Source organism: Panulirus ornatus, chromosome 52 (genome assembly GCF_036320965.1).
Source record: "Panulirus ornatus isolate Po-2019 chromosome 52, ASM3632096v1, whole genome shotgun sequence".
Classification (NCBI taxonomy): Eukaryota; Metazoa; Arthropoda; class Malacostraca; order Decapoda; family Palinuridae; genus Panulirus; species Panulirus ornatus.
Genome location: NC_092275.1, coordinates 3,069,079 through 3,093,945, shown reverse-complemented (window position 1 = coordinate 3,093,945; position 24,867 = coordinate 3,069,079). Strand labels below are relative to the sequence as shown.

The window sequence follows — 24,867 nt, the reverse complement described above, 5'->3', positions numbered from 1 at the left end:
TCTGTTGTTGTTCGCTGATGATACAGCGCTGGTGGCTGATTCATGTGAGAAACTGCAGAAGCTGGTGACTGAGTTTGGTAAAGTGTGTGAAAGAAGAAAGTTAAGTGTAAATGTGAATAAGAGCAAGGTTATTAGGTACAGTAGGGTTGAGGGTCAAGTCAATTGGGAGGTGAGTTTGAATGGAGAAAAACTGGAGGAAGTGAAGTGTTTTAGATATCTGGGAGTGGATCTGGCAGCGGATGGAACCATGGAAGCGGAAGTGGATCATAGGGTGGGGGAGGGGGCGAAAATTCTGGGAGCCTTGAAGAATGTGTGGAAGTCGAGAACATTATCTCGGAAAGCAAAAATGGGTATGTTTGAAGGAATAGTGGTTCCAACAATGTTGTATGGTTGCGAGGCGTGGGCTATGGATAGAGTTGTGCGCAGGAGGATGGATGTGCTGGAAATGAGATGTTTGAGGACAATGTGTGGTGTGAGGTGGTTTGATCGAGTAAGTAACGTAAGGGTAAGAGAGATGTGTGGAAATAAAAAGAGCGTGGTTGAGAGAGCAAAAGAGGGTGTTTTGAAATGGTTTGGGCACATGGAGAGAATGAGTGAGGAAAGATTGACCAAGACGATATATGTGTCGGAGGTGGAGGGAACGAGGAGAAGAGGGAGACCAAATTGGAGGTGGAAAGATGGAGTGAAAAAGATTTTGTGTGATCGGGGCCTGAACATGCAGGAGGGTGAAAGGAGGGCAAGGAATAGAGTGAATTAGAGCGATGTGGTATACCGGGGTTGACGTGCTGTCAGTGGATTGAATCAAGGCATGTGAAGCGTCTGGGGTAAACCATGGAAAGCTGTGTAGGTATGTATATTTGCGTGTGTGGACGTGTGTATATACATGTGTATGGGGGTGGGTTGGGCCATTTCTTTCGTCTGTTTCCTTGCGCTACCTCGCAACCGCGGGAGACAGCGACAAAGCAAAAAAAGAATAAAATATATATATATATATATATATATATATATATATATATATATATATATATATATATATATATATATATAAATATATATATATATATATGTATATATGTATATATATATATAGATATATATATATATATATATATATATATATATATATATATATATATATATATATATATATATATATATAAATATATATATATATATGTATATATATATATATATATGTATATATATATGAGAGAGCTTGAGAAGTGAGTCAGGTGTTGTTCGCTGATGATACAGTGCTGGTGGCTGATTCGTGTGAGAAATTGCAGAAGCTGGTGACTGAGTTTGGTAAAGTGTGTGAAAGAAGAAAGTTAAGAGTAAATGTGAATAAGAGCAAGGTTATAAGGTACAGTAGGGTTGAGGGTCAAGTCAATTGGGAGGTAAGTTTGAATGGAGAAAATCTGGAAGAAGTAAAGTGTTTTAGATATCTGGGAGTGGATCTGGCAGTGGATGGAACCATGGAAGCGGTAGTGAATCATAGGGTGGGGGAGGGGGCGAAAATCCTGGGAGCCTTGAAGAATGTGTGGAAGTCGAGAACATTATCTCGGAAAGCAATAATGGGTATGTTTGAAGGAATAGTGGTTCCAACAATGTTGTATGGTTGCGAGGCGTGGATAAAGTTGGATAAAGTTGTGTGCAGGAGGGTGGATGTGCTGGAAATGAGAAGTTTGAGGACAATATGTGGTGTGAGGTGGTTTGATCGAGTAAGTAATGTAAGGGTAAGAGAGATGTGTGGAAATAAGAAGAGCATGGTTGAGAGAGCAGAAGAGGGTGTTTTGAAATGGTTTCATCACATGGAGAGAATGAGTGAGGAAAGATTGACCAAGAGGATATGTGTGTGGGAGGTGGAGGGAACGAGAAGTGGGAGACCAAATGGGAGGTGGAAAGATTGAGTGAAAAAGATTTTGTGTGATCGGTGCCTGAACATGGAGGAGGGTGAAAGGCGGGCAAGGAATAGAGTGAATTGGATCGATGTGGTATACTGGGGTCGACGTGCTGTCAATGGATTGAATCATTGCATGTGAAGCGTCTGGGGTAAACCATGGAAAGTTGTGTGGGGCCTGGATGTGGAAAGGGAGGTGTGGTTTCGGACATTATTGCATGACAGCTAGAGACTGAGTGTGATCGAATGGGGCCTTTGTTGTCTTTTCCTAGCACTACCTCGCACACATGAGGGGGGAGGGGGATGTTATTCCTTGTGTGGCAAGGTGGCGATGGGATTGAATAAAGGCAGACAGTGTGAATTGTGTGCATGTGTATATATGTATATGTCTGTGTGTGTATATATATGTGTACATTGAGATGTATGGGTATGTATATTTGCGTGTGGGGACGTGTATGTATATACATGTGTATGGGGGTGGGTTGGGCCATTTCTTTTGTCTGTTTCCTTGTTGAGTGGTTGGTAAGGTTATTTACTGTATGTATGATTCATGATGAGATGCCTGAGGACTGGCGGAATGCTTGCATAGTGCCATTGTACGAAGGCAAAGGGGATAAGAGTGAGTGCTCAAATTACAGAGGTACAAGTTTGCTGAGTATTCCTGGTAAATTATATGGGAGGGTCTTGATTGAGAGGGTGAAGACAAGTACAGAGCATCAGATTTGGGAAGAGCAGTGTGGTTTCAGAAATGGTAGAGGATGTGTGGATCAGGTGTTTGCTTTGAAGAATGTATGTGAGAAATACTTAGAAAAGCAAATGGATTTGTATGTAACATTTATGGATCTGGAGAAGGCATATGATAGAGTTAGTTGATAGAGATGCTCTGTGGAAGGTATTAAGAATATATGGTGTGGGAGGCAAGTTGTTAGAAGCAGTGAAAAGTTTTTATCGAGGATGTAAGGCATGTGTACGTGTAGGAAGAGAGGAAAGTGATTGGTTCTCTGTAAATATAGGTTTGCGGCAAGGGTGTGTGATGTCTCCATGGTTGTTTAATTTGTTTATGGATAGGGTTGTTAGGGAGGTGAATGCAAGAGTTTTGGAAAGAGGGGCAAGTATGAAGTCTTTTGTGGATGAGAGTTTGGGAAGTGAGTCAGTTGTTGTTCGCTGATGATACAGCGCTGGTGGCTTATTTATGTGAGAAACTGCAGAAGCTGGTGACTGAGTTTGGTAAAGTGTGTGAAAGAAGAAAGTTGAGAGTAAATGTTAATAAGAGCAAGGTTATTAGGTACAGTAGGGTTGAGGTCAAGTGAATTGGGAGATAAGTTTGAATGGAGAAAAACTGGAGGAAGTGAAGTTTTTTAGATATCTGGGAGTGGATTTGGCGGCGGATGGAACCATGGAAGTGGAAGTGAATCATATGGTGGGGGAGGAGGGGAAAATTCTGGGAGCCTTGAAGAATGTGTGGAAGTCGAGAACATTATCTCGGAAAGCAAAAATGGGTATTTTTGAAAGATTAGTGGTTCCAACAATGTTGTATGGTTGCGAGGCATGGGCTATGGATAGAGTTTTGCAGAGGAGGGTGGATGTGCTAGAAATGAGATATTTGAGGACAGTATGAGGTGTGAGGTGGTTTGATCGAGTAAGTAATAATAGGGTAAGAGAGATGTGTGGTATTTAAAAGATTGTTGTTGAGAGAGCAGAAGAGGGTGTTTTGAAATGGTTTGGTCACACTGAGAGAATGAGTGAGGAAAGATTGACCAAGAGGATATATGTGTTGGAGGTGGAGGAACGAGGAGAAGTGGGAGACCAAATTGGAGGTGGAAAGATGGAGTGAAAAAGATTATGAGTGATCGGGGCCTGAACATGGAGGAGGGTGAAAGGCGTGCAAGGAATAGAGTGAATTGGAACGATGTGGTATACCGGGGTTGACGTGCTGTCAGTGGATTGTACCGGGGCATGTGAAGCATCTGGGGTAAACCATTGAAAGTTCTGTGGGGCCTGGATGTGGAAAGGGAGCTGTGGTTTGGGTGCATTATTACATGACAGCTAGAGACTGAGTGTGAGTGAATGGGGCCTTTGTTGTCTTTCCTAGCACTACCTCGCAAACATGAGGGGAAGGGTGTTGGTTATTCCATGTGGTGCGTGGTGGCGATGGGAATGAATAAAGGCAGACAGTATGAATCTTGTACATGAGTATATATGTATATGTATACATTGAGATGTATAGGTATGTATATTTGCGTGTGTGGACGTGTATGCTTATACATGTGTATGTGGGTGGGGTGGGCCATTCTTTCGTCTGCTTCCTTGTCTTACGCACTCTGTTTACTTTCTTCCAAAAATCTTTTTATTCTCCCTAAAATTTAATGATACTCTCTCACCCCAACTCTCATTTGCCCTCTTTTTCACCTCTTGCACCTTTCTCTTGACCTCCTGCCTCTTTCTTTTATACATCTCCCATTCATTTGCATTATTTCCCTGCATAAATCATCCAAATGCCTCTCTCTTCTCTTTCACTAATAATGTTACTTCTTCATCCCACCATTCACTACCCTTTCTAATCTGCCCACCTCCCACACTTCTTATGCCACAAGCATCTTTTGCGCAAGCCATCACTGCTTCCCTAAATACATCCCATTCCTCCCCCACTTCCCTTACCTCCTTTTGTTCACACCTTGTTCCATTCTGTACTCAGTCTCTCCTGGTACTTCCTCACAAAAGTCTCCTTCCCAAGCTCATTTAGTCTCACCACTCTCTTCACCCCATCATTCTCTCCTCTTTTCTGAAAACCTCTACAAATCTTCACCTTCGCCTTCACAAGAAAATGATCAGACATCCCTCCAGTTGCACCTCTCAGCACATTAACATCCAAAAGTCTCTTTCGCACACCTATCAATTAACACGTAATCCAATAATGCTCTCTGGCCAACTCTCCTACTTAGATATGTATATTTATTTATATCTCTCTTTTTAAACCAGGCATTCCCGATCACCAGTCCTTTTTCAGCACATAAATCTACAAGCTCTTTACCCTTTCCATTTACAACACTGAACACCCCATGTGTACCAATTATTCCCTCAACTGCCACATTACTCACCTTTGCATTCAAATCACCCATCACTATAACCCAGTCTCGTGCATCAAAACTACTGACATATTTATTCAGCTGTTCCCAAAACACTTGCCTCTCATGATCTTTCTTCTCATGCCCAGGTGCATATGCACCAATAATCACCCATCTCTCTCCATCCACTTTCAGTTTTACCCATATCAATCTAGAGTTTACTTTCTTACACTCTATCACATACTCCCACCGCTCATGTTTCAGGAGTAGTGCTACTCCTTCCCTTGCTCTTGTCCTCTCACTAACCCCTGACTTTACTCCCAAGACATTCCCAAACCACTCTTCTCCTTTACCCTTGAGCTTCGTTTCACTCAGAGCCAAAACATCCAGGTTCCTTCCCTCAAACATACAACCTATCTCTCCTTTTTTCTCATCTTGGTTACATCCACACACATTTAGACACCCCAATCTGATCCTACGAGGAGGAATAGCACTCCCCGCATGACTCCTTCTTCTGTTTCCCCTTTTAGAAAGTTAAAATACAAGGAGGGGGGTTTCTGGCCCCCCGCTCCTGTCTCCTTTATTCGCCTTTTACGACACGTGAGGAATGCGGGGGTCTTTCTCCCCAGGGATATATATACATATATATATATATATATATATATATATATATATATATATATATATATATATATATATATATATATATATATATATGTTTTATATATATATATATATGAATATATATATGTATGTTTTAGATATCTGGGAGTGGATATGGCAGCGGATGGAACCATGGAAGCGGAAGTGGATCATAGGGTGGGGGAGGGGGCGAAAATTCTGGGAGCCTTGAAGAATGTGTGGAAGTCGAGAACATTATCTCGGAAAGCAAAAATGGGTATGTTTGAAGGAATAGTGGTTCCAACAATGTTGTATGGTTGCGAGGCGTGGACTATGGATAGAGTTGTGCGCAGGAGGATGGATGTTCTGGAAATGAGATGTTTGAGGACAATGTGTGGTGTGAGGTGGTTTGATTGAGTAAGTAACGTAAGGGTAAGAGAGATGTGTGGAAATAAAAAGAGCGTGGTTGAGAGAGCAGAAGAGGGTGTTTTGAAATGGTTTGGTCACATGGAGAGAATGAGTGAGGAAAGATTGACCAAGAGGATATATGTGTCGGAGGTGGAGGGAACGAGGAGAAGAGGGAGACCAAATTGGAGGTGGAAAGATGGAGTGAAAAAGATTTTGTGTGATCGGGGCCTGAACATGCAGGAGGGTGAAAGGAGGGCAAAGAATAGAGTGAATTGGATCGATGTGGTATACCTGGGGTTGACTTGCTGTCAGTGGATTGAATCAAGGCATGTGTATAGGGGTGGGTTGGGCCATTTCTTTCATCTGTTTCCTTGCGCTACCTCGCAAACGCGGGAGACAGCAACAAAGCAAAAAAAGAAAAAAAAAAGATATATATATATATATATATATATATATATATATATATATATATATATATATATATAGGGGAGAAAGAATACTTCCCACGTATTCCCTGCGTGTCGTAGAAGGCGACTAAAAGGGAAGGGAGGGGGGGCTGGAAATCCTCCCCTCTGGGTTTTTTTAATTTTCCAAAAGAAGGAACAGAGAAGGGGGCCAGGTGAGGATATTCCCTCAAAGGCCCAGTCCTCTGTTCTTAACGCTACCTCGCTATCGCGGGAAATGGCGAATAGTATGAATAAAATAATAAAATATAATATATATATATATATATATATATATATATATATATATATATATATATATATATATATATATATATATATATATATATATGTTTATTGGGTTGTGTAAATGTGTGTGGATGTAACCAAGATGAGGAAAAAGGAGAGATAGGAAGTATGTTTGAGGAAAGGAACCTGGATGATTTGGCTCTGAAACGAAGTTCAAGGGTAAAGGGAAAGAGTGGTGTGGGAATGTCTTGTGAGTAAAGTCAGTGGTTGATGAGAGCACAAGAACAAGGGAAGTAGTAGCACTACTTCTGAAACAGGAGTGGTGGGAATATGTGATAGAGTGTAAGAAAATATACTCTAGATTCATATGGGTAAAACTGAAAGTGGATGGACAGAGATGGGTGGTTATTAGTGCATATGCACCTGGGCATGATAAGAAAGATCCTGAAAGGCAAGTGTTTTAGGAGCAGCTGAGTGAGTGTGTTAGTAGTTTTGCTGCTTGAGACCGGGTTATAGCGATGGGTGATTTAAATGCAAAGGTGAGTGATGTGGCAGTTGAGGGAATAATTGGTGTACATGGGGTGTCCAGTGTTGTAAATAGAAATGTTGATGAGCTTGTAGATTTGTGCACTGAAAAAGGACTGGTGATTGGGAATACTTGGTTTAAAAAGAGAGATATACATAAGTATATGTATGTAAGTAGGAGAGATGGCCAGAGAGCGTTATTGGATTATGTGTTAATTGATAGGTGCATGAAAGAGAGACTTTTGGATGTTAATGTGCTGAAAGGTGCAACTGGAGGGATGTTTGATCTTTATCTCGTAGAGGTGAAAGTGAAGATTTGCAAAGGTTTTCGGAAAAGAAGAATGTATATTGGAGTGAAGAGATTGGTGAGAGTAAGTGAGCTTGGGAAGGAGACTTGTGTGAGGAAGTACCAGGAGAGACTGATTACAGAATGGTAAATGGTGAGAACAAAGGATGTAAGGGGAGTGGGGGAGGAATGGGATGTATTTAAGGAAGCAGTGATGTCATGCGCAAAAGATGCTTGTGGCAAGAGAAGCATGGGAGGTGGGCAGATTAGAAAAGGTAGTGAGAGATGGGATGAAGAAGTAAGATTATTAGTGAAAGAGAAGAGAGAGGCATTTGGAAAATTTTTGCAGGGAAATAATGCAAATCACTGGGAGATGTATAAAAGAAAGAGGCAGGAGGTCAAGAGAGAGGTGCAAGAGGTGATAAAGAGGGCAAATTAGAGTTGGGGTGAGAGAGTATCATTAAATTTTAGGGAGAATAAAAAGATTTTTTAGAAGGAGGTATATAAAGTGTGTAAGAAAAGTTAACAAATGTGAACATCAGTGTAGGGGGCTAATGGGGAGGTGATAACAAGTAGTGGTGATGTGAGAAGGAGATGGAGTGAGTATTTTGAATGTTTTTGAATGTGTTTGTTGATATAGTGGCAGATATAGGGTGTTTTGGTCAAGGTGGTGCACAAAGTGAGAGGGTTAGGGAGAATGATTTGGTAAACAGAGAAGAGGTAGTAAAAGCTTTGCGAAAGATGAAAGCCGGCAAGGCAGCAGGTTTAGATGGTATTGTAGTGGAATTTATTAAAGGGGGTGACTGAGTGGTTGACTGGTTGATAAGGTTATTTAATGTATGTATGACTCATGGTGAGGTGCCTGAGGATTGGCGGAATGCTTGCATAGTGCCATTGTACAAAGGCAAAGGGGATAAAAGTGAGTGCTCAAATTACAGAGGTATAAGCTTGTTAAGTATTCTTGGGAGATTATGTGGGAAGGTATTGATTAAGAGGGTGAAGGCATGTACAGAGCATCAGATTGGGGAAGAGCAGTGTGGTTTCAGAAGTGGTAGAGGATGTGTGGATCAGGTGTTAGCTTTTTAGAATGTATGTGAGAAATACTTAGAAAAGCAAATGGATTTGAATGTTGTATCTATGGATCTGGAGAAGGCATATAATAGAGTTGATAGAGATGCTCTGTGGAAGGTATTAAGAATATATGGTGTGGGAGGCAAGTTGTTAGAAGCAGTGAAAAGTGTTTATCAAGGATGTAAGGCATGTGTACATGTAGGAAGAGAGGAAAGTGATTGGTTCTCAGTGAATGTTGGTTTGCGGCAGGGGTGTGTGATGTCTCTATGGTTGTTAAATTTGTTTATGGATGGGGTTGTTAGGGAGGTGAATGCAAGAGTTTTGGAGAGAAGGGCAAGTATACAGTCTGTTGTGGATGAGAGAGCTTGGGAAGTGAGTCAGTTGTTGTTCGCTGATGATACAGCGTTGATGGCTGATTTGTGTGAGAAACTGCAGAAGCTGGTGACTGAGTTTGGTAAAGTGTGTGAAAGAAGAAAGCTGAGAGTAAATGTGAATAAGAGCAAGATTATTAGGTACAGTAGGGTTGATGGATAAGTCAATTGGGAGGTAAGTTTGAATGGAGAAAAACTGTAGGAAGTGAAGTGTTTTAGATATCTGGGAGTGGATTTGGCAGCGAATGGAACCATGGAAGTGGAAGTGAGTCACAGAGTGGGGGAGGGGGCGAAAGTTCTGGGAGCACTGAAAATTGTGTGGAAGGCGAGAACGTTATCTCGGAAAGCAAAAATGGGTATGTTTGAAGGAATAGTGGTTCCAACAATGTTATATGGTTGCAAGGCGTGAGCTATAGATAGAGTTGTGTGGAGGAGGGTGGATGTGCTGGAAATGAGATGTTTAAGGACAATATGAAGTGTGAGGTGGTTTGATCGAGTAAGTAATTGAAGGGTAAGAGAGATGTGTGGCAATAAAAAGAGTGTGGTTGAGAGAGCAGAAGAGGGTGTTTTGAAATGATTTGGTCTCATGGAAAGAATGAGTGAGGAAAGATTGACAAAGAGGATATATGTGTCAGAGGTGGAGGGAATGAGGAGAAGTGGGAGACCTAATTGGAGGTTGAATGATGGAGTGATAAAGATTCTGAGTGATTGTGGCCTGAACATGGAGGAGGGTGAAAGGCGTGCAAGGAATAGAGTGAATTGGAACAATGTGGTATACCGGCGTCGACGTGCTATCAATGGATTGAACCAAGGTATGTGAAGCATCTGGGGTAAAACATAGAAAGTTTTGTGGGGCCTAGATGTGGAAAGGGAGCTGAGATTTCAGTGTATTACACTTGACAGCTAGAGACTGAGTGTGAACAAATGTGGCCTTTGTTGTCTTTTCCTAGTGCTACCTTGCGCGTGTGCAGGGGAGGGAAGTGCCATTTCATGTGTGGCAGGATGGCGGTGGGAATGGATGAAGGCAGCACGTATGAATAAGTAACTGTGTATATATGTGTACATCTGTGTATTTATATGTTTAAATGTATAGGTATGTATATGTGCATGTGTGGTCATGTATGTCTATACATGTGTATGTGGGTGTGTTGGAGTATTCTTTCATCTGTTTCCTTGCGTTACCTTGCTAACACCAGAGACAGCGACAAAGTATAGTAAATAAATATAAATGAATATTTATTTATTTATGTATTATACTTTGTCTCCCACGCCAGCCTGGTAGCACAAAAAAACAGGCGAAAGAATGGCCCAGCCCACCCACATATATATACACATGTACATAATTCATACTGTCTGCCCTTATTCATTCTTGTCGCCACCCCGCCACACATGGGAATGACAACCCCCTCCCTCTGCATGTGCGTGAGGTAGCGCTAGGAAAAGACTACAAAGGCCACATTTGTTTACACTCAATCTCTGTCTGCCATGTATAATGCACCGAAACCACAGCTCCCTTTCCACATCCAGGCCCCACAAAACTTTCCATGGTTTACCCAAGACACTTCACATGCCCTGGTTCAATCCATTGACATCACATCGTCCCGGTATACCACATCTTTCCAATTCACTCCATTCCTTGCATGCCTTTCACCCTCCTGCATGTTCAGGCTCCGATCACTCAAAATCTTTTTCACTCCATCTTTCCACCTCCAATTTGGTCTCCCACTTCTTGTTCCCTCCACTTCTGCCACATATATCCTGTTTGTCAATCTTTCCTCTCTCATTTTCTCCATGTGACCGAAATACCCTTTTCTGCCCTCTCAACCAAACTCTTTTTATTACCACACATCTCTCTTAACCTTTCATTACTTACTCAATCAAACCACCTCACACCACATATTGTCCTCAAAAATCTCATTTCCAGCACATCCACCCTCCTCCTCACAACTCTATCTATAGCCCTTGCTAAATATATATATATGTATATATATATATATATATATATATATATATATATATATATATATATATATATATATATATATATATATATGCATTTATGCATATGAGTGGTTGGGTTGTTCTTTGTTTCCTGGCACCGTCTTGCTGATGTGGGAAATGGCGATCAAGTATAATAAATGAGTAAATGAATGAATCTTAATTCTATTCCCTGCCTCTCGTACTAGGTGACTAAGAGGGGCAGGAGCGGACAGTGAAAATCCTTCCTTCCTGTATAACTTTCCAAAAGAAGGAACAGAGCATGTAGCCAAGTGAGGGATTTTCTCTCTAAGACTCTGTTTTCTGTGCTTGACACCACCTTGCTTATGTGGAGAATGTTTAGCATGCATGAAAAATAAATCTTAATTGCATAATTGACTAATTCGTTGCCTCTAAATAAATGATTATTTATCTAATTTTGTGGATGTTTATCTTTTAGGGATAGCCCAAGGGAAACTTCACTTAACAAAAATAGTGACACTTATGCCATACTTTTTGGTACGAAATCTGACTGCACGACCTCTCAAGTTCATGCAGGAGAATGATAAAGTGGAGCTGTGGTATGACATCCATCCCCAACAGGTATGAAAAATGTTTTTACATTTGAAGTCATATGGACTCTTTGGTATACAAGTACTGCTCTAGTTTTATCTCTTATGATGTCAGTTCAGATTGAATATGATTTCTTGTGGTAATTGTAGAAAGAGTGTGTCTTGGACTAAACTTACACTTCTCTGGGGAGGTGCTTTTCTGTGGAAGTAGTAAGCATGAATATTTTCAACTTCTCTTTCCACCATGTTCAGTTTATACCACCTTATGGTACAAGGCATCTCCATCTTGTCCAGGCTGGCTTTCAAGATTAGCAAGAGCATATATTTGTTAGGTAACTTTATTTCTGAATGAATAGATGAGTCAAAAATAGTTGTAGGTAGTTTTCCAATGTACACTAAGTGAATTTCACTGGAACCAGCCTACTTCAGGGTTTTGAAAAGTTTCAGAGCTCAGTTTCACTCATTCAGCCAGAAGCAAGATTCTGCAAATGTCATTCGCCAGGTGCTTCATATTTTTCAGGCTTCAGAAATGCATTCAACTCATAGTGCCTTCCTTTTAACAATAAATCGTATCATGAATACAGATAAAACATATAAAATATGTTTTTGAAATTTGTAAACTCCCAGAATCATTGGTATGACTCATTCAAGATTATTGTACCACCATCTTAAAGAATGAGTTTCCAGAGTTTGTCACTCTGTTTACCGTTCATTTCTGTAACCTGCCTGACTGTTCTCATTGTCTAAATCCATGGTATTAAAGCTTTGTGTTTTTTTAATTATTGAATGATATTTTCATAAAGTCTGCCCTTATAATGGCATCTAAAAGTACATGAGTGATAGTGTTGCGTGTGATGCTGCAAATAGGAAGCATATTGCAATTGCCATTATGCAGGAAGTGCAATTCTTACAAATGTTGGATAAGGGTATATCATCGCATCTCCTGAGTAAAGAACGTTTATGATGTTGGTGATGTATCTGTACCTTACTTTACATGGTGCATCTTGGGTGTTTAAACAGGGAAGGATTTTTGATATTTTGGGAAATTTCTGTTGATCAATTTTAGCTAATGTGAACAAAATAATAGGGAGTATTTGGTAGGCAGCCAACGACCAGGGAGGTATATTATTATTACTACTCACCTGGGTATCAGGATGGTTAGTGATCTTGGGTGTTTAAACAGGGAAGGATTTTTGATATTTTGGGAAATTTCTGTTGATCAATTTTAGCTAATGTGAACAAAATAATAGGGAGCAGTTGGTAGGCAGCCAATGACCAGGGAGGTATATTATTATTACTACTCACCTGGGTATCAGGATGGTTAGTGATGGTGGCATAGTGAGCTAGTACTTTGGAGGTTGTCATGCTGCACTCCTCTGACCTAGGTAGCTGTCTTTTCTTTCTGCCTCACCCACATGTGGACTTCTGGCATTCTGTCCACAAACATACAATCTTTCCTTGTCTTACAGAGCACTTGACAATGCTTAGATCATTTTTTTTTTTTTTTTTTTTTTATACTTTGTCGCTGTCTCCCGCGTTTGCGAGGTAGCGCAAGGAAACAGACGAAAGAAATGGCCCAACCCCCCCCCCATACACATGTACATACACACGTCCACACACGCAAATATACATACCTACACAGCTTTCCATGGTTTACCCCAGACGCTTCACATGCCTTGATTCACTCCACTGACAGCACGTCAACCCCTGTATACCACATCACTCCAATTCACTCTATTCCTTGCCCTCCTTTCACCCTCCTGCATGTTCAGGCCCCGATCACACAAAATCTTTTTCACTCCATCTTTCCACCTCCAATTTGGTCTCCCTCTTCTCCTCGTTCCCTCCACCTCCGACACATATATCCTCTTGGTCAATCTTTCCTCACTCATTCTCTCCATGTGCCCAAACCATTTCAAAACACCCTCTTCTGCTCTCTCAACCACGCTCTTTTTATTTCCACACATCTCTCTTACCCTTACGTTACTTACTCGATCAAACCACCTCACACCACACATTGTCCTCAAACATCTCATTTCCAGCACATCCATCCTCCTGCGCACAACTCTATCCATAGCCCACGCCTCGCAACCATACAACATTGTTGGAACCACTATTCCTTCAAACATACCCATTTTTGCTTTCCGAGATAATGTTCTCGACTTCCACACATTTTTCAAGGCTCCCAAATTTTCGCCCCCTCCCCCACCCTATGATCCACTTCCGCTTCCATGGTTCCATCCGCTGACAGATCCACTCCCAGATATCTAAAACACTTCACTTCCTCCAGTTTTTCTCCATTCAAACTCACCTCCCAATTGACTTGACCCTCAACCCTACTGTACCTAATAACCTTGCTCTTATTCACATTTACTCTTAACTTTCTTCTTCCACACACTTTACCAAACTCAGTCACCAGCTTCTGCAGTTTCTCACATGAATCAGCCACCAGCGCTGTATCATCAGCGAACAACAACTGACTCACTTCCCAAGCTCTCTCATCCCCAACAGACTTCATACTTGCCCCTCTTTCCAGGACTCTTGCATTTACCTCCCTAACAACCCCATCCATAAACAAATTAAACAACCATGGAGACATCACACACCCCTGCCGCAAACCTACATTCACTGAGAACCAATCACTTTCCTCTCTTCCTACACGTACACATGCCTTACATCCTCGATAAAAACTTTTCACTGCTTCTAACAACTTGCCTCCCACACCATATATTCTTAATACCTTCCACAGAGCATCTCTATCAACTCTATCATATGCCTTCTCCAGATCCATAAATGCTACATACAAATCCATTTGCTTTTCTAAGTATTTCTCACATACATTCTTCAAAGCAAACACCTGATCCACACATCCTCTACCACTTCTGAAACCGCACTGCTCTTCCCCAATCTGATGCTCTGTACATGCCTTCACCCTCTCAATCAATACCCTCCCATATAATTTACCAGGAATACTCAACAAACTTATACCTCTGTAATTTGAGCACTCACTCTTATCCCCTTTGCCTTTGTACAATGGCACTATGCACGCATTCCGCCAATCCTCAGGCACCTCACCATGAGTCATACATACATTAAATAACCTCATTTTTCATAACTCTAGATTTTTCTGCAGTGAGCAGTATGTGCTCGCCCTGCCTTTTGGCAAAATAGTACGAGCAAGAGATAGAAGTAGTTGGTAGGAACATTTAGGCAGGAGCATTAGGTAGAAACATTAGGAAGAAGTAGTAGGTAGGAATGTTAAGCAGGAGTATTAGGTAGTAGTAGTCTGTCAGAATATTAGGCAGGAGCCTCTGCAAAACTGCATTAGAGTTGCCCTCTGTTGGTAGTCTGTTAAGGGTGAGGCACAAAAGGCTAAGAAGTGACACTGGAGTTCACTAGATATGGAGACTCTATTGTCATGGGAACAGGCATCAGAAATATAGTTAGTAAACAAAATGTGTTGTATAGTTTTTCATACTTTTTTCACCATTTCCTGCTTTAGCAAGGTAGCATCAAAAATGGATGACTGAACCATCGAGGGAAAATCCTTACTAAGCCCCCTTCTCTGTTCCTTCCTTTGGAAAAGTAAAACAGGAGGGTAGGATTTCCATTCCCCCTCTCCCACCCCTTTTAGTTGCCATCTACAACAAGCAGGGAATTTGTGATCAGTATCCTTTTTCCCCCTATCCACAGAAATAGAATATGAAATATTTTATTTATTCATTTATTGTACTTTGTCGCTGTCTCCCACGTTAGTGTAAGCAAAACAGATGAAAGAATGGCCCAACCCACCACATACACATGTATATACATACACTTCCACATACGCACATATACATAATTATACATCTCAACGTATATATATATATATTATCCCTGGGGATAGGGAGAAAAGAATACTTCCCACGTATTCCCTGCGTGTCGTAGAAGGCGACTAAAAGGGGAGGAGCGGGTGGCTGGAAATCCTCCCCTCTCTTTTTTTTTTTAATTTTCCAAAAGAAGGAACAGAGAAGGGGCCAGGTGAGGATTTTCCCTCTAAGGCCCAGTCCTCTGTTCTTAACGCTACCTCGCAAATGTGGGAAATGGCGAATCGTATGAAAAAAAAAAAAATATGTATATATATATATATATATATATATATATATATTATATATATATATATATAAATATATATATATATATATGGCATATGATAGAGATGCTCTGTGGAAGGTATTAAGAATATATGGTGTGGGAGGCAAGTTGTTAGAAGCAGTGAAAAGTTTTTATCGAGGATGTAAGGCATGTGTACGTGTAGGAAGAGAGGAAAGTGATTGGTTCTCAGTGAATGTAGGTTTGCGGCAGGGGTGTGTGATGTCTCCATGGTTGTTTAATTTGTTTATGGATGGGGTTGTTAGGGAGGTAAATGCAAGAATTTTGGAAAGAGGGCAAGTATGAAGTCTGTTGGGGATGAGAGAGCTTGGGAAGTGAGTCAGTTGTTGTTCGCTGATGATACAGCGCTGGTGGCTGATTCATGTGAGAAACTGCAGAAGCTGGTGACTGAGTTTGGAAAAGTGTGTGGAAGAAGAAAGTTAAGAGTAAATGTGAATAAGAGCAAGGTTATTAGGTACAGTAGGGTTGAGGGTCAAGTCAATTGGGAGGTGAGTTTGAATGGAGAAAAACTGGAGGAAGTGAAGTGTTTTAGATATCTGGGAGTGGACCTGGCAGCGGATGGAACCATGGAAGCAGAAGTGGATCATAAGGTGGGGGAGGGGGCGAAAATCCTAGGGGCCTTGAAGAATGTGTGGAAGTCGAGAACATTATCTCGGAAAGCAAAAATGGGTATGTTTGAAGGAATAGTGGTTCCAACAATGTTGTATGGTTGCGAGGCGTGGGCTATGGATAGAGTTGTGCGCAGGAGGATGGATGTGCTGGAAATGAGATGTTTGAGGACAATGTGTGGTGTGAGGTGGTTTGATCGAGTGAGTAACGTAAGGGTAAGAGAGATGTGTGGAAATAAAAAGAGCGTGGTTGAGAGAGCAGAAGAGGGTGTTTTGAAGTGGTTTGGGCACATGGAGAGGATGAGTGAGGAAAGATTGACCAAGAGGATATATGTGTCGGAGGTGGAGGGAACAAGGAGAAGAGGAGACCAAATTGAAGGTGGAAAGATGGAGTGAAAAAGATTTTGTGTGATCGGGGCCTGAACATGCAGGAGGGTGAAAGGAGGCAAGGAATAGAGTGAATTGGAGCAATGTGGTATACCGGGGTTGACGTGCTGTCAGTGGATTGAAGCAGGGCATGAGAAGCATCTGGGGTAAACCATGGAAAGCTGTGTGGGTATGTATATTTGCGTGTGTGGACATATGTATATACATGTGAAATGGGGGGGGTTGGGCCATTTCTTTCGTCTGTTTCCTTGCGCTAACCTCGCAAACGCGGGAGACAGCGACAAAGTAAAAATAAGATAAAATAATAATATATATATATATATATATATATATATAATATATATATATATATAAATATATATATATATATATATATATATACACACACACACACACACACAGACATATAAAATATATACACATGTACATAATTCATACTGTCTGCCCTTATTCATTCCCTCGCCGCCCCACCACACAAAAAATGAAAACCCCTTCCCCCCGCATGTGCGCGAGGTAGCGCTAGGAAAAGGCAACAAAGGCCACATTTGTTCACACTCAGTCTCTAGCTGTCATGTATAATGCACTGAAACCACAGCTCCCTTTCCACATCCATGCCCCACAGAACTTTCCATGGTTTACCCCAGACCGCTTCAAAATGCCCTGGTTCAATCCATTGACACCCAACGTCGATCCCGGTATACCACATCTTTCCAATTCACTCTGTTCCTTGCATGCCTTGGCAATGCCACATTACCATACTGTCAGCCCAGTGATGATTGCATAGATTGATGAAAAGGTGTAAGTGGACCACACATTTTGCCAAAGATGGAGTAAAGCAAATACACATAAATCAACAGGTCCTTGTATTATATAATAGTATTTAGGTGTCACAAATGGCTCAGGTCTTACAGACTTAGCAGGGAATCTTCAATTGATTTGCTAGGTAATAGCACTTAACAAGTTCAGCAACTGTAGTTACAGTCCATACTCTGAAATTTAAGTGATATGATGGACAAACTTATTTTTCACTTCACACATTCCACATTATTTTGTCAAGATTTTGTTCTGCTGTAAGGGGGTTGACTTGCTGTTAGTGGCCTGAACCAGAGCATGTGAAGCATCCAAGGTGAACCATGGAAAGGGCTCTGGGACCTGGTTGTGAATAAGGAGCCATGGTTTCAGTGCATTACACATGACAGATATTGGATGTGAGCAGATGCAGCCTTTCTTTATTCCTAGTAATACCTTGCTAATGCAGGAAATGGTGATCCAGGTATGAAAAAAGCATTAATTTTTTTCATGCTTCTTTTGCTATTTCTGGCTTTAGCAAGGTCATATCAAGAACAGATGAAGAACGGCTGCATTTGTTTTCATTCACTCTCCAGCTATCATGTGCAATGCACCAAAATCACAGCCCTCTACCTACACCCAGGTCTCACTGACCTTTCCACAGTTTTCCCCCCGCTGCATCACATGTCCTGATTCAGTCCCTTGACAGAACAGTCCATTGTATACTGCATCATTCCGGTTCACTCAATCCTTTGCACCCATTCCACCCTCCTGCATGTTCAGGCCCCAATCACCCAAAATCTTTTTCACTCCATCCTTCTCATCTCCAGTTTGATCTCTCCCCTTCTTGTCCCCTCCACTTCTGACGTAAAATATATCCTCTTTGTCAACCTTTTACTCATTCATTCTTTTGATATGTCCATGCAATTTCAGGACACCCTCTTTGGCTCTTTCAACCAACCACAATTCTTCTTTTCCTACACCTCCCTCTTGTGCTTTTATTGCTTACTTGATCAAATCACCTTACACTACACATTATCCTCAGACTTTTCATTTCCAGCACATCCACCCTCTTTTGCATGTCTTAATCTCTATCCCATGCCTCACATTTATACAGCATTGTTGAGACCCGGGTGTACCTTGATTCAAACATACCCAATTTCACCCCTACCAGATAATGACCTCTCCTTTCATACGTTCCTCAGTGCTTCCAGAACCTTTGCCGCCATACTCGCCCTATGACACTTCCTCTTCCATGGTTCCACTTACTGCAATATCCACTTCCAGGTACCTAAAACATTTCATTTCCTTCAGGTATTCTCCATTTAAACTCACACCCCAACTAACCTGTCCCTCACCTCTGCTAAACCTAATAACCTTGCTTTTATTTTCATTTACTCTCCTCTTCTCCTCCTTTCACATTTTCTCCCAAACTCAGTCCCCTGCTTGTATAGTTTCTCATTCAAATCTGCCACCATGCTTTGCCATCAGTAAACAACTGACTCACTTCCCAGCCCTCCGTATCCTGTGCAGACTGCAAAACTCGCCCCATGCTCCAAGTCTCACACATTTACCTCCCTCGCCACAAATTAAGTAACTATGGTGACATCACGCACACCTTGCCACAAATGAACCTTCACATGGAACTGTTCACTCTCCCATCTTCCTACTTGTAAACAACCTTACACACTTGTAAAAACTTTTCACTGCTTCTAGCAACTTTCATCCAAAACATGAATTTATGAGACTATCCACAAGACATCTCTATCAACCCTGTCATATGCTTTCTCCAATCCATAAATGCCACAAACAGATCCATCTATTTCCCTAAGCATTTCTGATACACACATTCTTCAAAGCAAACACCTGATCCACACATCCTCTACCACTTCTGAAACCGCACTGCTCTTCCCAATCTGATGCTCTGTACATGCCTTCACCCTCTCAATCAATACCCTCCCATATAATTTACCAGGAATACTCAACAAACTTATACCTCTGTAATTTGAGCACTCACTCTTATCCCCTTTGCCTTTGTACAATGGCACTATGCACGCATTCCGCCAATCCTCAGGCACCTCACCATGAGTCATACATACATTAAATAACCTCATTTTTCATAACTCTAGATTTTTCTGCAGTGAGCAGTATGTGCTCGCCCTGCCTTTTGGCAAAATAGTACGAGCAAGAGATAGAAGTAGTTGGTAGGAACATTAGGAAGAAGTAGTAGGTAGGAATGTTAAGCAGGAGTATTAGGTAGTAGTAGTCTGTCAGAATATTAGGCAGGAGCCTCTGCAAAACTGCATTAGAGTTGCCCTCTGTTGGTAGTCTGTTAAGGGTGAGGCACAAAAGGCTAAGAAGTGACACTGGAGTTCACTAGATATGGAGACTCTATTGTCATGGGAACAGGCATCAGAAATATAGTTAGTAAACAAAATGTGTTGTATAGTTTTTCATACTTTTTTCACCATTTCCTGCTTTAGCAAGGTAGCATCAAAAATGGATGACTGAACCATCGAGGGAAAATCCTTACTAAGCCCCCTTCTCTGTTCCTTCCTTTGGAAAAGTAAAACAGGAGGGTAGGATTTCCATTCCCCCTCTCCCACCCCTTTTAGTTGCCATCTACAACAAGCAGGGAATTTGTGATCAGTATCCTTTTTCCCCTATCCACAGAAATAGAATATGAAATATTTTATTTATTCATTTATTGTACTTTGTCGCTGTCTCCCACGTTAGTGTAAGCAAAACAGATGAAAGAATGGCCCAACCCACCCACATACACATGTATATACATACACTTCCACATACGCACATATACATACTTATACATCTCAACGTATATATATATATATATCCCTGGGGATAGGGGAGAAAGAATACTTCCCACGTATTCCCTGCGTGTCGTAGAAGGCGACTAAAAGGGGAGGGAGCGGGTGGCTGGAAATCCTCCCCTCTCGTTTTTTTTTTAATTTTCCAAAAGAAGGAACAGAGAAGGGGGCCAGGTGAGGATTTTCCCTCTAAGGCCCAGTCCTCTGTTCTTAACGCTACCTCGCAAATGTGGGAAATGGCGAATCGTATGAAAAAAAAAAAAATATGTATATATATATATATATATATATATATATATATATATATATATATATATATATATATATATATATATGGCATATGATAGAGATGCTCTGTGGAAGGTATTAAGAATATATGGTGTGGGAGGAAAGTTGTTAGAAGCAGTGAAAAGTTTTTATCGAGGATGTAAGGCATGTGTACGTGTAGGAAGAGAGGAAAGTGATTGGTTCTCAGTGAATGTAGGTTTGCGGCAGGGGTGTGTGATGTCTCCATGGTTGTTTAATTTGTTTATGGATGGGGTTGTTAGGGAGGTAAATGCAAGAATTTTGGAAAGAGGGGCAAGTATGAAGTCTGTTGGTGATGAGAGAGCTTGGGAAGTGAGTCAGTTGTTGTTCGCTGATGATACAGCGCTGGTGGCTGATTCATGTGAGAAACTGCAGAAGCTGGTGACTGAGTTTGGAAAAGTGTGTGGAAGAAGAAAGTTAAGAGTTAATGTGAATAAGAGCAAGGTTATTAGGTACAGTAGGGTTGAGGGTCAAGTCAATTGGGAGGTGAGTTTGAATGGAGAAAAACTGGAGGAAGTGAAGTGTTTTAGATATCTGGGAGTGGACCTGGCAGCGGATGGAACCATGGAAGCAGAAGTGGATCATAAGGTGGGGGAGGGGGCGAAAATCCTGGGGGCCTTGAAGAATGTGTGGAAGTCGAGAACATTATCTCGGAAAGCAAAAATGGGTATGTTTGAAGGAATAGTGGTTCCAACAATGTTGTATTGTTGTGAGGCGTGGGCTATGGATAGAGTTGTGCGCAGGAGGATGGATGTGCTGGAAATGAGATGTTTGAGGACAATGTGTGGTGTGAGGTGGTTTGATCGAGTGAGTAACGTAAGGGTAAGAGAGATGTGTGGAAATAAAAAGAGCGTGGTTGAGAGAGCAGAAGAGGGTGTTTTGAAGTGGTTTGGGCACATGGAGAGGATGAGTGAGGAAAGATTGACCAAGAGGATATATGTGTCGGAGGTGGAGGGAACAAGGAGAAGAGGGAGACCAAATTGGAGGTGGAAAGATGGAGTGAAAAAGATTTTGTGTGATCGGGGCCTGAACATGCAGGAGGGTGAAAGGAGGGCAAGGAATAGAGTGAATTGGAGCGATGTGGTATACCGGGGTTGACGTGCTGTCAGTGGATTGAAGCAGGGCATGAGAAGCATCTGGGGTAAAGCATGGAAAGCTGTGTAGGTATGTATATTTGCGTGTGTGGACGTATGTATATACATGTGTATAGGGGTGGGTTGGGCCATTTCTTTCGTCTGTTTCCTTGCGCTACCTCGCAAACGCGGGAGACAGCGACAAAGTATAATAAAATAAAATAATAATATATATATATATATATATATATATATATATATATATATATATATATATATATATATATATATATATATATATACACACACACACACACACAGACATATACATATATACACATGTACATAATTCATACTGTCTGCCCTTATTCATTCCCGTCGCCGCCCCACCACACATAAAATGAAAACCCCTTCCCCCCGCATGTGCGCGAGGTAGCGCTAGGAAAAGGTAACAAAGGCCACATTTGTTCACACTCAGTCTCTAGCTGTCATGTATAATGCACTGAAACCACAGCTCCCTTTCCACATCCATGCCCCACAGAACTTTCCATGGTTTACCCCAGACGCTTCACATGCCCTGGTTCAATCCATTGACACCACGTCGATCCCGGTATACCACATCTTTCCAATTCACTCTGTTCCTTGCATGCCTTGGCAATGCCACATTACCATACTGTCAGCCCAGTGATGATTGCATAGATTGATGAAATGGTGTAAGTGGACCACACATTTTGCCAAAGATGGAGTAAAGCAAATACACATAAATCAACAGGTCCTTGTATTATACTATAGTATTTAGGTGTCACAAATGGCTCAGGTCTTACAGACTTAGCAGGGAATCTTCAATTGATTTGCTAGGTATAGCACTTAACAAGTTCAGCAACTGTAGTTACAGTCCATACTCTGAAATTTAAGTAATATGATGGACAAACTTATTTTTCACTTCACACATTCCACATTATTTTGTCAAGATTTTGTTCTGCTGTAAGGGGGTTGACTTGCTGTTAGTGGCCTGAACCAGAGCATGTGAAGCATCCAAGGTGAACCATGGAAAGGGCTCTGGGACCTGGTTGTGAATAAGGAGCCATGGTTTCAGTGCATTACACATGACAGATATTGGATGTGAGCAGATGCAGCCTTTCTTTATTCCTAGTAATACCTTGCTAATGCAGGAAATGGTGATCCAGGTATGAAAAAAGCATTAATTTTTTTCATGCTTCTTTTGCTATTTCTGGCTTTAGCAAGGTCATATCAAGAACAGATGAAGAACGGCTGCATTTGTTTTCATTCACTCTCCAGCTATCATGTGCAATGCACCAAAATCACAGCCCTCTACCTACACCCAGGTCTCACTGACCTTTCCACAGTTTTCCCCAGCTGCATCACATGTCCTGATTCAGTCCCTTGACAGAACAGTCCATTGTATACTGCATCATTCCGGTTCACTCAATCCTTTGCACGCATTCCACCCTCCTGCATGTTCAGGCCCCAGTCACCCAAAATCTTTTTCACTCCATCCTTCTCATCTCCAGTTTGATCTCTCCCTTCTTGTCCCCTCCACTTCTGACGTATATATATCCTCTTTGTCAACCTTTACTCATTCATTCTTTTGATATGTCCATGCAATTTCAGGACACCCTCTTTGGCTCTTTCAACCAACCACATTCTTCTTTTTACCACACCTCCCTCTTGCGCTTTTATTGCTTACTTGATCAAATCACCTTACACTACACATTATCCTCAGACTTTTCATTTCCAGCACATCCACCCTCTTCTGCATGTCTTAATCTCTATCCCATGCCTCACATTTATACAGCATTGTTGAGACTGCTGTACCTTGATTCAAACATACCCAATTTCACCCTACCAGATAATGACCTCTCCTTTCATACGTTCCTCAGTGCTTCCAGAACCTTTGCCGCCATACTCGCCCTATGACACTTCCTCTTCCATGGTTCCACTTACTGCAATATCCACTTCCAGGTACCTAAAACATTTCATTTCCTTCAGGTATTCTCCATTTAAACTCACACCCCAACTAACCTGTCCCTCACCTCTGCTAAACCTAATAACCTTGCTTTTATTTTCATTTACTCTCCTCTTCCTCCTTTCACATTTTCTCCCAAACTCAGTCCCCTGCTTGTATAGTTTCTCATTCAAATCTGCCACCAGTGCTTTGCCATCAGTAAACAACTGACTCACTTCCCAGCCCTCCGTATCCTGTGCAGACTGCATACTCGCCCCATGCTCCAAGTCTCACACATTTACCTCCCTCGCCACAAATTAAGTAACTATGGTGACATCACGCACCCTTGCCACAAATGAGCCTTCACATGGAACTGTTCACTCTCCCATCTTCCTACTTGTAAACAAGCCTTACACACTTGGTAAAAACTTTTCACTGCTTCTAGCAACTTTCATCCTACAACATGAATTTATGAGACTATCCACAAGACATCTCTATCAACCCTGTCATATGCTTTCTCCATATCCATAAATGCCGCAAACAGATCCATCTATTTCCCTAAGCATTTCTGATACACATTCTTTAAAGCAAACACCTAATCCACACATCCTCTACCACTTCTGAAACCACAGTGATCCTTCTTAATCTAATTTCTGTACATGGCTTCACTGTCTCAGTCACTTTCCTCATATACAGCTTATCTGGTACATTAACAAATTTATAAATCTATAATTTGAACATCCACCTAGCCTTGATAAAGTGACACTATACATGTTAAGTAAGGCTTCCACTCCCTCTCCTTTCTTTGCCAAAGAATGTTCAGTGACTCTCTCACTTTGCATCCTACATCTGCCTTCTAATCATCAGACACATTTAAAGTTCCTTCAAAATACTCATTCCATCACCTCCTCACATCATTACTACCTGTTACCACTTCCCCTTTTTTCCACTTCACAGATATTCCTATTTGTTCTCTCTTTTTTTTTTGCACCTTCCAAAATATTTTTTTTTTTTCATACTTGATAACCATTTTTCACTTTAGTGAGGTAATCGCCTGCAACACAGAAAGAAAGGCCACATCCACTCACACACACATGTTTACCAAATGGCGTCCTAGCTACGTCTCTTCGTTGTATATCAACTGGCTGTTATATTTCTCTCGTGTCTCCCCTGGTGATATGATTAATACACGAAAGTGTCCTTGGGAACTTATCATGTTTCATTTTCCCCATGGACTCATAGGAATATATCTGTATTTTTTTTTTCTATC

At 41.4% G+C, this 24,867-nt stretch overlaps 1 protein-coding gene across 1 annotated transcript in view; it reads left to right on the top strand.

Moving 5' to 3' along the window:
• Nucleotides 1-24,867, top strand: part of LOC139764960 (intermembrane lipid transfer protein VPS13A-like) — a 1,504,808-nt gene that overhangs the window by 904,479 nt on the left and 575,462 nt on the right. Inside the window, 1 exon segment of the mRNA XM_071692018.1 lies at nucleotides 11,377-11,519. Within this exon segment, the coding sequence (XP_071548119.1) occupies nucleotides 11,377-11,519 (143 nt within the window).